This window comes from Parasteatoda tepidariorum, chromosome 12 (assembly GCF_982258835.1).
Source record: "Parasteatoda tepidariorum strain Cologne lab strain chromosome 12, Ptep-v5.0, whole genome shotgun sequence".
In the NCBI taxonomy this organism is placed as follows: domain Eukaryota; kingdom Metazoa; phylum Arthropoda; class Arachnida; order Araneae; family Theridiidae; genus Parasteatoda; species Parasteatoda tepidariorum.
The window spans coordinates 25741558-25754068 of NC_141766.1; the positions used below are offsets into that span (position 1 = coordinate 25741558).

A 12511-nucleotide genomic window follows, 5' to 3' on the forward strand; every position below is an offset into this window, starting at 1 on the left:
TCCTGTGAATTTTTATCCAAATTTGTTTTCGCCATCAAATTTTTAAGGGTCGAGTCTACCTTGGAAAAGGGTTCTGGATATTTATAAAAATAGAGAAGTGGACGTTTACTGGGCTGACCACACTTTTTGCAAATTATTTTATTGAGTGGTATGTAATTAAAAATTAAAGATTTCAGAATTTAACTTGACATTTTTATTACCAGGGATGCCAACTGTTCCACTTTCAATAAAACATTTTTAAAAGACGGTAGATAACAACTAAAATGTGCTAATTTTTTAAAAGACTCAATACGATTTAACCATAAACTTAAACTGTATAAAATATCTGGGCATCTGAGGCCGCTTGCGGCATTTTCCCCATTCATCTTCAGCGTGATCTTTGTGGTGCTTCGATGAGGTTGTAGAATGCAAATGAAGTGACGACTTAACGATAGCACATACCTGCCAACTCTTCCGGATTTTCCGGAAGATTTTATTTTCATATTTAAAGTGGTAGTAAATATATACCATTTTTTTCTTTTTTAAATTTAATTTTTAAATGATTTTGATCACCACTATTCTTACAAAAATTAAGCACATATATTAATATGCGTTACTATCATGGTTGTCAACTTAAGTTTTCTCAAATACAACGTATTTGTTTGCTTAAAATTGAAGTTTTAATTCCATTTTAATACCACGGGGAAAAATTATAATGGAAAGGATTAAAAGTTGGCAGGTATGATAACACAATGCGGAGATGCCAACTGCTCCACAATAATTAAAATACACGCCAAAATAATTAAAAAAAAACGGTAAATAACTAAATTAAATTTTACAATTTTTTTATTATTTTTGCCTGCCTTTTAAAAGGTACAGCATGAAATAAGTACTATAAAGTGATGAATTATATGAGCCTACGAATTTTTTAGAAATAGTGGCGGATTAAAATCTACAAAGTTGAATTTATTAAACCAAGAATCACAATTGATAAACTAACACTTTAAAATATATATTTGCTGTCCGGAGCAAGTTGGCATCTCTGACAATGGTGTACCACTTAAGCCTTTGAAGTATTCAGAAGTATTGGTGAGTAAAAAACCTATAAATCTGATTTACCAAGCCAAGAATCATACATTAAAAGACTACCATTTGAAAATATTCTTCCGCTAAAATATATTATCAGGCAAAGTGGCATTTCATGCGAACTTTTAAATGAATCACATGTAGGGATAAAGAAAATAACTTTAAGTAAAGTTTACATAACAAAGAATAATACATTAAAACTCAAAATGTGTTACCACTTGACGAAATTTTCCTACATAAGGTAGAGAGTAGGCTGCTCAGTGGTGTGGGTGGTGACCACTATCTGGAATACTTTGAATAGTGATGACAAATGTTTCATGAGACTGTAGGAAGACTTAAAATTTTAAATTTCTTGTTGATTTTACAAACGTTAATTTTACAGTTTGCTGTCAAGTTAACTTGACATCGTTATACTGTTTCATCCCTCTCAGTGTTTACATTAAGCGCTATTGGTAATTCATGTAATTCACGTTTATTTTAGAGCTTGAGAATCCCAATATATTATCCTCCTATATATTTCTAATGGGGCAGCCATGTAAACCTATTTAGTATTAATATGTTAATTTTTAAAAGAGTACACAAGCCTACATAGTTTAGTGTAACTATAATAAGACATGTTAATGTTTTTATATACATTACAGGTATTTAGTATTAACATGCTAGCTTTTTACTGAGCATACTAGCTTATATATATATATATATATATATATATATATATATATATATATATATATATATATATATATATATATATATATATATATATATATATATATATATATATATATATATATATATATATATATATATATATTACATGTTAATAATTTTAATGGGTGTCAAAAATTTAAAATTGGAAATGTTTAATTCACAGTAATTTACGTTGACATCCCGGTACAGTATGTATCAATATGTTAGTTTTGTAAGTAGCCAATTTGCCTATATATTCATGTGCAACAATGAAAAAATCATGTTAATGATTATAGTTCTTATCGAAATGCAAAGAAAATGACCTGCTTTTTTTGCATAGATATGTTAAGTTCATGTATACAGATATTTAGTACAAGCATTTAAATTTTGAGATGAGTACACTAGCCAAGCTATGTATATAAGACAAAAAATAGAGCATGTTTGGATTTTTTTTGCTAGATATTAAACATGGTAAAACCATTAAAATAATATTATCTTCCAAAGTAATTTATAGTTGGCAGCCTAGTACAATTATTTAGTGTTCATCTGTTACTTTTATAATGAACACAAATTCCCGCACATTAAGGTGTCATAATGAAAAAATTTTAATTTTTTAATTGGTGACAAAACTAAAATTAAAAAAATGACCTGTTTTCTATTTATGCATTTAGGATGTTTATTCGTAAAGATATTTATTATTTACATGTTAATTTTGTGAGGAGTGCATTATCCTGCATACATATGATTAAACATGTTTATGTTTTTAAATGGTATCAAAATTTTAAAAAAATAATGATCTGCTTTTTGTGAACAATCTGAAAAGCACTGATCTTACATGACTTGTCATACTTTTGAAGAATAAATGCGTATATGAATTTCTAAGTTAATGCCTGGAACATATTTCAAATCGAAAAATAATTAAGAAATAAACAAACATTTGCCCTTTTTTTTAAAAAAAAAAGAACAAATAAAATAATTTAATCAATATAAGCTAAAAAGCGTGCATTCAGTGAAAATTTGCTTGCTTATCACCATAATAAAAATTTAGTCTGATTTCCATTGTGTAAGAAAACGATATTTTTTTACACATTTTTTATCCTTTTTTTCAGATTTTTTTGTACCTTCTAATCTTCTTGTACTTGCTAAGGAGATCTTCTTGCCAGCAAAAAAGTGTCAAAGGATTAGTTGGGATTTGGAATAAAGATTCAACTCTTTAGTCCTAATCAAGTCACATTATTTTTATCGTCAAGTGCAAAATTTTATTTCTTGGTCAATGTTGGTCATGCTAAGCATTGTGGTTAATAAGATCTTATAAAAATGCACCTTATTTTCTTACTTTCACAACTGTTTTTTTAATTTTTTAAGTTTGTGAAAGATTGTATGAAGCCGGCTACAGTACTACGCATCTCAATTACTGTGCTATTAAATTACATAGTTGCCGATATTACTTCGTTACTACACAATACAAGTTTTGATTTTGAATTGAAATTTCTAAAAGTGTGATATGAATTTTCAGTATACATAGAGTGGATTTTATTTAGGGCAGAAAGCTTGATCAAGGCTGAAACCAGCAAAAAACTGGTAAAAAAAATCATGTTATCATAGCTTGGTCTCGGTAAGAGTAAAATATTCATAATTATCAAGATTTTCTTTCACAATCACTACATAATCTGGCAATTTTTTTTATTATTAATATTTATTTTGCATAAACAAGATAATTTTCCCTACCATAATATATTAATAATATATTTATTTATAAATTGATCTGAAGTTGAAGTACGCTGTTTTTATAAAGATAAAGTAAATAACAAAAGAATATCTACTTCACGTAAATAATATGTACTGCCTTTTTTTCATGAAAGCGTTTTCATATATAGACAACTTAACTATATAAAAATTTGACATCATATTCTAATCTAGTTCAATCTCAATTAAGTTTAATTTCGAATTGAATTCATCATATGTTCAACAGACTGGTTTCTCACTCATGATTTTACTATTTGGTGCTTGACACCTCCTCTCCCCTCAATTCTACTCCCAGTTCATGCATTTCCCCATAATAAATCTCAAAAATCCGACAAATCAATTAATCCCGCTTAGCAGCAGCGCACTGAGATTTGAGCTATGATCTAATGAACTAAAATTGTTTTTACAATTCTTACGCTAGCGAAGCAAATAGTCAAATAGTGGTGGTCAGGTTATAGTAGAGCAGAAATTTCAACTACTGCTGATTTTCAGAAGTTTCAGAAAGAAATATTTCCCAGTGGTGGCATGAGTAATGTAATTGCATTTTAAGGGATCCATTATTATTTTTCCCAGTGGTATTAAAATGGAATTAAAACTTCAATTTTAAGCAAACAAATACGTTGTATTTGAGAAAAATTAAGTTGACAACCATGATAGTAACGCATATTAATATCTGTGCTTAATTTTTGTAAGAATAGTGGTGATCAATATAATTTAAAAATTAAGATTATAAAAGAAAAATAGTATCTAATTACTACCACTTTAAATATGAAAATAAAATCTTCCGGAAAATCCGGAAGAGTTTTCAGGTATGGGATTATAATTACATGAATTTTGTCCAAAGCTAAACACAAGTAATTTTAACAAATACTTATAAAATCTCATAGACGAATGCCTAAGTTCTTAAGTTCGAATTAATTAAAAAAATATATATATTTGTTAGTTATAAAGAATTCTGTTTCAGATCATAGCCACTAAAGAATTCAAAACTACAGAGAATCCGTAGTAGTTGTTGGGGTCTTTGGTTAACTCCTTGGGGACGAGTGATTCTGAAAAGCATTCGTACAAAATCAGAATCAAGTTGTAATTTAATAAAAAACGGTAACTTAAATGTAGTCGTTACTAATTTGACAGACTTACTTTGCTTTAACTTTAATTATTGTTAGTTTAATCATATATATAATCAATGTTTATTCAAAGTATAATAAAATAGTTTTATTGTGAACAAAGTAATGGTGAGTCAAACAATTATAATCAAACAATTATAACTCCACCCACAAATAAACTGCTAAAGAATTACTTTGATTACCAGTTTTATCTTTTTATCCTGGTTGATACGGTTTTATGCTGGCACTCATTTGTGACAGTCGGCGCGAAAGGGTTAAACGTGTTGTCTACCAATTAATTGCATTTCCAATTACAGATTCAACGATGTAAGCATCTTTAGAATTATAAAAAAGTAAAAAAAAATTCTATATGTATTTAAATTATTACAATTCCTATATATTGTTAAATATCAACGAGGAAAAACTGCAAAACGTTTTAAAGTTACCGAACTTCAGATTTGTATTACCAAGGTAAAAGATACATTAATCGATACATTAATCATAACAATAAAAATCATGAGCATAAATATAAATTTTCTAACAAATTTTTGAGAAAATAAATCCTAACAAAAGCAAGTTGATATATTTTTAACTCGTTATAATAGTCAATTTTCAGTAACTAATTATTTAAAAGATTAGCTAAGAAACTTTGTCAAATTCTCATACAACATTTTTTAACAAAAAATCATGAATTATACGTGCATTTAATTTCTATAGGTTTTTAAATCAGATTAATTAGGAGACGAGAGAATATAGAGCCTTTCAAATTTTTCGAAAACATAAACTCTCCACTATCTGAAAGCAAATCTGTCTTCATTTTGATTCTAATTATAAGTATGGTTAATAAAAAAAAAACTTTGTATAAACTGGCGCTGTAGGGGAAACCTTCATTATAGTTCGAAAAGACAAGTAGCGCTCTCTGGTGGAAAGAGCTGCATTTTCTTCTTTAATACTACTTCTATCTAATTTAAAGACTGCTCTTCATTTTCTATTGTTAAAACGTTTCTTTATTAAATGAGGTTGTTAGTTGTTTGAAAATAAAAAAAAAATATAAAACAATATTTTTTTCCAAAAGTACTAAGCAAAGAAATAAGACGTATTGTGTAGTTTTCTTTGTCAATTTGTAAAAATATGAATATGTAATTAAATTAGTTGCGACAAAACATTAAATGATATCAAAAATGCTCACAAAATTTCAGCAGTGTTTTAATGAAATTCTTTTATTTTTATTTGATGTCCAAATGATTCCGTTTGATATTTAATTCTAAAATAACCGTAAAATTATCTAAAAGAGATTTTAATTAAAGTGTTCTAAAGCAAAAAAAAAAGGTTAAACATTTAATGATATTTTTTATTACATAAAAATGATGTATTTGATTTTCGTACAAAATAGGACATGGGCTAAGTTTTGATTTTCATTAGAATGTGAAACAAGACTTTTAATCAATTTTTCCACTCATTGAAATTTAAAAATCACAAAACGTTTTAATTTTAATGAACAAATTTTAAATTTTTATTCTTTAACAATTTAAAAACAATCTGAAGTTTCGTGATGTAACTTTAATAACCTAATAGAAGCAACGTAAAATAAGATTAAATACCTGAGTAAAATTTCATGGGATACGCAAAGCTCTATTTATTTATTTTTTTATGAACATTGACTTTTGAGCAGACAGTAATTGATTATATATTTTTCACGGATAAGAATCCTTATTTTTTAAAATCTATAAATTTTTTTATCGAAACTGCAAAGTGCAAAATGCTATTTAATTTCTCTAATACAAACTATGAAGATCTCTTTCCAGTTTCAGAGTGAAAGATTTGATAACTGATTTGAATGTTGAATCGTTGACCTAAAGGATACATTACCATTTAATTTGAAACAGGGTTCGCCTGGTCCTTGAAAAATTTTAGTAGTGGTAGTGGTAACCTAAGGTTAATACTAGAAGATCTTCTTAATTTTAATATACCACTTTGTTAATTAGTTGGTTTAGAAGCTGGAATTTTCATGCAGCTATACTTTCTTAGGAAAACAATTTTTAGTGATGGTTACACAGAAAGTAAATTATCTACATTTGTTTAATTTTCGTTACCACTTTTTAAAGTTTACAAGGCCAGCGGGAGCCCTGTAAAAAAATAGATTACCTGTGATATCGCAATAATACTAATGATATCGTCCGCTTATTTCATGAAAATACTATGCTATGCCCACTTATCCAACACTTGCTACAACTGAAAGCCTCCACACGGTTTTTTACAAGTAGTCCGATCAGACCACTGTGAAGTTTAGCCAGTTTACGAAAGAGCCCTTTAGTAGAAAATCTAGCAAAAATTAGGAAGTGGTAGCAAATATATGTCTAAAAATTTGTTAAATTTATGAATATGATTGGTTTGTCATATTTACTTGTCAACCACTACAGTTTCAATTCTCAAATATATATGATAAATTTCTCTCCGGTACTTGTATAATAGAATTAGGGTTCATGCGCACAATTGGTTCTTTTTTTCAATAGTCTGAGCAGATTACTTATCAAAAACTGAGCTGTGTCTTTCTGATGAATGATGGGTAAGTTGGAAAGGTTCTAGAACTATGTATATATCTATATTAAACGTAGAATTTTAAATTTCTAGAGTCAAACGGTTTAAGCATGCAAACCTACCAGCAGCTACCATTTTGCTGAATAGAGTGGTTAGCATTTAAAAACCAATGCTTTCAGAATTTTTGATACTTTAGTCAGAGTTTTAAAAGCCTCACCATGAAAATTCTTAACCAAAGTGGCGTTTCATATGAACTTTTAAATCATTTATATGTAGTGGTAGGGAAAAAAAAGTTTAAATGAATAAAAAATATATTAAAGCACAAACATAGTTACCACTGGAATAAATTTTGACAAAAGTATTAAAAATAGGCAACTCTGAGTATGCTGTAGGCGCATCATGTCCTTCTCTGGACTTTGCGCCATTAAACCCTACATTCAATCAATCTGAGTATGCTGTAGGTATGAAAAAAGAAAGAAGAAGAGAAAAATCTGGAACAAATGCCACTTAGCCCTTTTTCTCCTCTTCTTAAAAAATTTAAATTTTTTCATGAATTAATTTTAGAAAAAAAAAATTATTTTGGTAAAAAAAACATTAAACACCATTTATGCAGAACTCTCATAACAGATCAAAAATAATTTTGAAAGTTTTCCTTTACTTCTGTTATGTAACAGGTCAAATCAACACATTTTTCTTCTAGATATCATTTATTAACTATCACTTATGAAACGACACAAATTCATTTCAGAAAATAAATCATAGTTCTTGAAAATCCTTTAAACTGAATAGCTCCTACCGTCATTACATATTTTGTAACTTAAATTACCAAGATGTAAGATTGTGTGGCATACGATATAAAGTCATCTCCTCAGAATGCCAATAAAGCAAAATTTATGACAAATTCTCCGAGCTATTTAAAGAAGATATTGAACGATTTCTTTTTATGGGGAAATAGTTTGGTTATTCAATACATATTTCTTATTTATTTATTCAATCGAATTATGATCCAAAGAGTGGAAAATTATTCGCATTATTGGTATTGATTTGCTTCGCATTATTAGAGAAGGCTGCGCTATTACTCTAAGATGATATCACAAAATGTTCGAAAAGAATATTTTAGGAGATTGAAAAAGAAAATCGAGTCATACATAAAGGTACTTAAAGAAATTAATGGATAAAATGAGAATCTTAGTAGAGGCGTTAACTAAATGAGGTATTCTAATAAGTTTTGAAACTTAGATGAAAGATAAATTTCCTGAATTAAGTCTTTAAGGAGACACTTGTAATAGATACTTCATTCGCTCATCTTAAAAATTAAATCGAGGTTAATAAACATATTTGGTAATATGTTAACTGAAGACTTAAATATAAATTGTCGAATTTTATAAGGAGCAACTAAATTTTTATTTACATATAAATCACACCAGATAGATGAATTTCCCAAAAAGTGCTACCTAGTGACACAATTGGAAAGCTGGGTGGATGAACGAGGCAAGTGACCTTTTCAAAGTGGCTGTAATAGATAAATAATAAAGATACAAAGATAAATTTCTTGAATTAAGTCTTTAAGGAGACACTTGTAATAGATACTTCATTCGCTCATCCTAAAAATTAAATCAAGGTTAATAACCATATTTGGTAATATGTTAATTGAAGACTTAAATATAAATCGTGTTATGTTGCTGTTTCTAATCCCCAAGAGGTCCATCCTAATTAGACCAATTCCATAAGTCCAGTTCAGGAAGTCTAAAAACAGATGAGGTTTTGAAAAAACCTCGTCGATCTTAAAATCGATGGAGTTTAGAATATGCTCGGGCGAAGCCTGAGCAGTCTTACATTTAGTGCAAAGTCCAAAAGTCTTTTGCCCCTGAATATATGAGAGACACCTCAAGTGACCACTTGCAAAGCGAAATAAACAAGTCTGCTGGCTTCTAGGTCCCCCAAAAGCAAGGCACTTCCAGGTCGTTTTCTGAAATACCAATTAAGCGGAGGAGGAACCCTCCAGAGGTCCTTAAACATTTTTTTGCACTCTGCAAAGACCTCATTGAAAGTGGAAGGTAAATCTGGCTGTAAAGGTTCTAAAGAAGCATCTTTAGCCAGTGAGTCCGCCATCTCGTTACCTTTGATTCCAACGTGTGATGGAATCCATTGGAAGTGTATCCCAAAGTCCGCTGAGAGCCTGAGGAGCATCCCCAAAATTGAAGCCGCAGCCCTGTCTCCAACATTCATCCAGTTGCTAAGGTGTTGGATTGAAGATTTGCTATGCGTCAGTATCCATATATGCTTAAAGTCAGGCTCAGCAATATTCTCAACATGTCTTATGCCATTTTCAATCGCAATAAGCTCAGATCTGAAAACCGAGCAAAATTCAGAATTTCTAACTTTGAGACTCAATGTGTACGTGGGTGTTTGAATAAAAACCCCACTACCTGAATGACCTTCTTCGCTCTTGCTACCATCTGTGTATAGTTGTAAAAGCATCTGTTGGTATTTGGCTAAAAGTTCCAAGAGCCATTTGTCTCATAAATTCTGGGTTGCCTTTGCTTTTATGGGCCGGGTGCAACAGCTCTGTATGGAAATGGATACCAGAAAAATCAGTAACAGGGCTAAAACATGACCTCAAGGAATGAGGTTCAATTCGGCAGGGATATTGCAAGTCTACAAGGTGAATTGAAACAGCCAAAGAGAAGGGACTGTTTCTCTTCAGTCTATGGTTATTTTTCCAATTTTTGAGATAGTGAGAGGTTCTGTTCTGGTCACCAAAACTGATGAGCTTATTGTAGTATTTCTTGAGACTGGAGTTCCTCCTCATGTATAACGGCTGGAGGTCAGATTCAAACAAAACAATTTCATCTGAACAGCTACGCCTCAAACCTGTAATAATTTTTGCAGCACTAATTTGAACTTTTTCCAATCTATTTAGGTTTGTCTCTGAAGCGCAGGAATAAATAGGTGCCCCATATTCCAGTATGGGGCTAATAAGTGCAGTATAAGTTAATTTCAAAGTTGTAGCATCTGCTCCCCATTCTTGCCCAGAAATATATTTTAGGATATTTAACCTCTTTCTACACCTCGATTCCAGCAGTTCTATGTGCTTATTGCCAAGAATCTCCTGGTTCATAATAAAACCCAACTATTTTGCATTCTTTTCATAAGGCAAATTTTGACCGTTGAAACAAATAGTAGGTTTATAATTGTATATGTGCCTATTTGTAGTATAAAAACTAACAACAGATTTAGATGAGTTAAAAACCAGTTTGTGTTTTTGAGCAAAGTCACTCACATCTTTTAGAGTGAGGTTGATATTGTCTTCAATAGTCTTAATGTCAGCGTCAGAGTGCCAGAGGATGAAACCATCTGCAAAAATACCAACATTACATCACTTAGATATCACCTTTTCGATGCCAGCAAAAAATAGGCAGAAGAGCAGAGGTCCCAAGACGGAACCCAGGGGGACTCCCTGGCCGAGTCAAAAATTTCTTGAGAGGGTCTTACTGAATTTAACTCTGATGGTTCTGGCCCTTAAATAATCAGATATCCAGGGGAGAGCATTACCTCTAGTTTTAAAGTCATCAAAAAGTTTGATTATTAGCTTATTTCGCCACATTCTGTCAAAAGCCTTTGTTAAATCCAAGAATGTAGCCACAGTATGATTAGTGGGCCGCATATTCTGAGCGTCTCTTACACTCTGGCAAAAATATAAGATTTGGTCAATCGTACTATAGCCTTTTCTAAAACCGTACTGCTCTTTTGGGAGCAGGTCGTTTGCTTCGAGATAAAAAAATAAGCCTAATTAATACCATTTTCTCCATTATTTTAAACGGGATGCTAGTCAAGGGGACGGGACGATAACTCTCAGGAGATCCAGCATCTTTGTCCATCTTCCTTATTGGGATGACAATCGCCTTTTTCCAGTCAAGTGGTATACGACCTCTTTTCCATGACTGATTAATAATATCCAATAACCTGAGTTTGCCATTTAGTCCAAGATGCAGAATCATATGAGCATGTATATTACCGGGACCAGAGGATTTCCTTGGATTGACATCACTCAAAACAAAGTCAAGTTCATGCATACTAAAAGCAGTAATAAAGACCGAGTCTCCAAAGTTTGAACTGCGACATTTATGAACCTTATTTCTCGCATTTGTTTCAATTGGTTTATCATTTTCATTGAATGACAATTTACTCACTTGCGTGTAGTAATCACCCAAACAGTCTGCAGCAGCCTTATCGTTGAGGGGAACGTGATTGACCTGGCTCACAATTGTATTACATTTTTCTATTTGAGGATGCTGATTACCCAGAGCCTTGGCAAGTTTCCACAGCTTCGTGCTGGGAGTTCTAGCATCAATTTTACAGCACATATCAATCCAAGTTTTCCTCTTATTGTGAGCATAGGCTCGTTTAATCTCAGCATTAGTTTTCTTAAGGTCAATTCTTAGTTCAGGTTTTAGAGTTTTTAAGATCCCGAATCAACGAGTTCCTTTTTTCAAATAAGGCAGTAATCGTAGGAATATTAAAAGAGTGTAAGGTTCTGGGTCGTTTGAAGTTTCCCCTTGGTATACTTTGTTTAGCAGCATGGATAATAGAGTTTTTGAACGAATTCCAGTTAGATTCAAGGTCATCACTAAGGCTCTCATCACAAAATTTCCGTTTGGTCAACTCAGTAAAAGCATTCCAGTCAGCTTTACGAAAATTCCAAAAGTTCTCTCTAACAGTTGGAGTTGAAAGTTTGTCGTTAAATTGAATCAAGATTGGCAGATGATCACTGCCCACACTATTTTACAGTCCATAGGCACGATGCATACAACTCAGCACTAACAATATAGATATCGAGAGCTTCAGCAGAGTTATAGCTGAATGAGTAATGTGTACAAGAGTCATCATTAAGAAACAAAAAGGATCTGTCATCCACTGCTTCTAGGAGATCATTTCCTCTGCTATTATTAGCTGAGTACCCCCATTGAGTTTGTTTAGCGTTAATGTCTCCCAAAAAGATACGGAGTTGACAGGATGTTGATCCAGGAAAATATCAGGCAGACAATTTGTGTTCGGTGGCTGGTAAAGATTAAAAATTTTCAAATTTCTGTTGTGCCAATTAATCAGAATACCCTGCATCTCAAGATCAGAATTCATTGAAGAGATATCTATATGGCTGTAGTTCAAATTTCTAATTAACAGTGCTAGACCACCTCCGCCTCTATTGGGCCTATCACATCGGTAGATGTGAAATCCCCTGATATTCAGTTGAGAAGACTCTCGAAGCTTTGTCTCCTGCAAGGCAATAATCTGCGCATCATGGGATTCAGCCAAGTCCAGAATCTGGTTCAGCTTCACTCTCATGGCAACAGTAGTTAGGCCGT

General features: G+C 31.4%; 1 protein-coding gene and 1 long non-coding RNA gene across 3 annotated transcripts in view; one reads left to right on the plus strand and one right to left on the minus strand.

Moving 5' to 3' along the window:
• Positions 1-3470, plus strand: part of LOC139427210 (uncharacterized) — a 95840-nt gene extending 92370 nt beyond the window's left edge. For both annotated transcript variants that reach the window (XR_015430722.1, XR_015430721.1), the window contains one exon: positions 2865-3470. This is a non-coding gene — a long non-coding RNA (uncharacterized LOC139427210). The remainder of the gene's footprint in view (positions 1-2864) is intronic.
• A 5240-nt stretch (positions 3471-8710) lies between these two features.
• On the minus strand, positions 8711-11512 carry LOC107449174 (uncharacterized). The gene is made up of 6 exons (XM_016064629.3): positions 10946-11512; positions 10701-10833; positions 10375-10502; positions 9732-10257; positions 9186-9640; positions 8711-8749 (listed from the first exon to the last, which is right to left on the minus strand). Exons 1-6 carry the CDS (start codon positions 11510-11512, stop codon positions 8711-8713), a joined length of 1848 nt encoding a protein of 615 aa, XP_015920115.3.
• Between the last annotated feature and the right edge of the window lie 999 nt (positions 11513-12511).

Bases quoted from the DNA above. Each gene is read 5' to 3' on its own strand.
- LOC107449174 (XM_016064629.3), bottom strand. From the start codon at position 11,512: ATGTGCTGTAAAATTGATGCTAGAACTCCCAGCACGAAGCTGTGGAAA. The intron at 10,258-10,374 runs GTTAGTTTTTAT...ATTATGAACCAG, and splicing joins TTAACTCATCTAAATCTGTT to GAGATTCTTGGCAATAAGCA. The intron at 8,750-9,185 runs GTCTTTGCAGAG...TTTAATTTTTAG, and splicing joins TACCTTCCACTTTCAATGAG to GATGAGCGAATGAAGTATCT.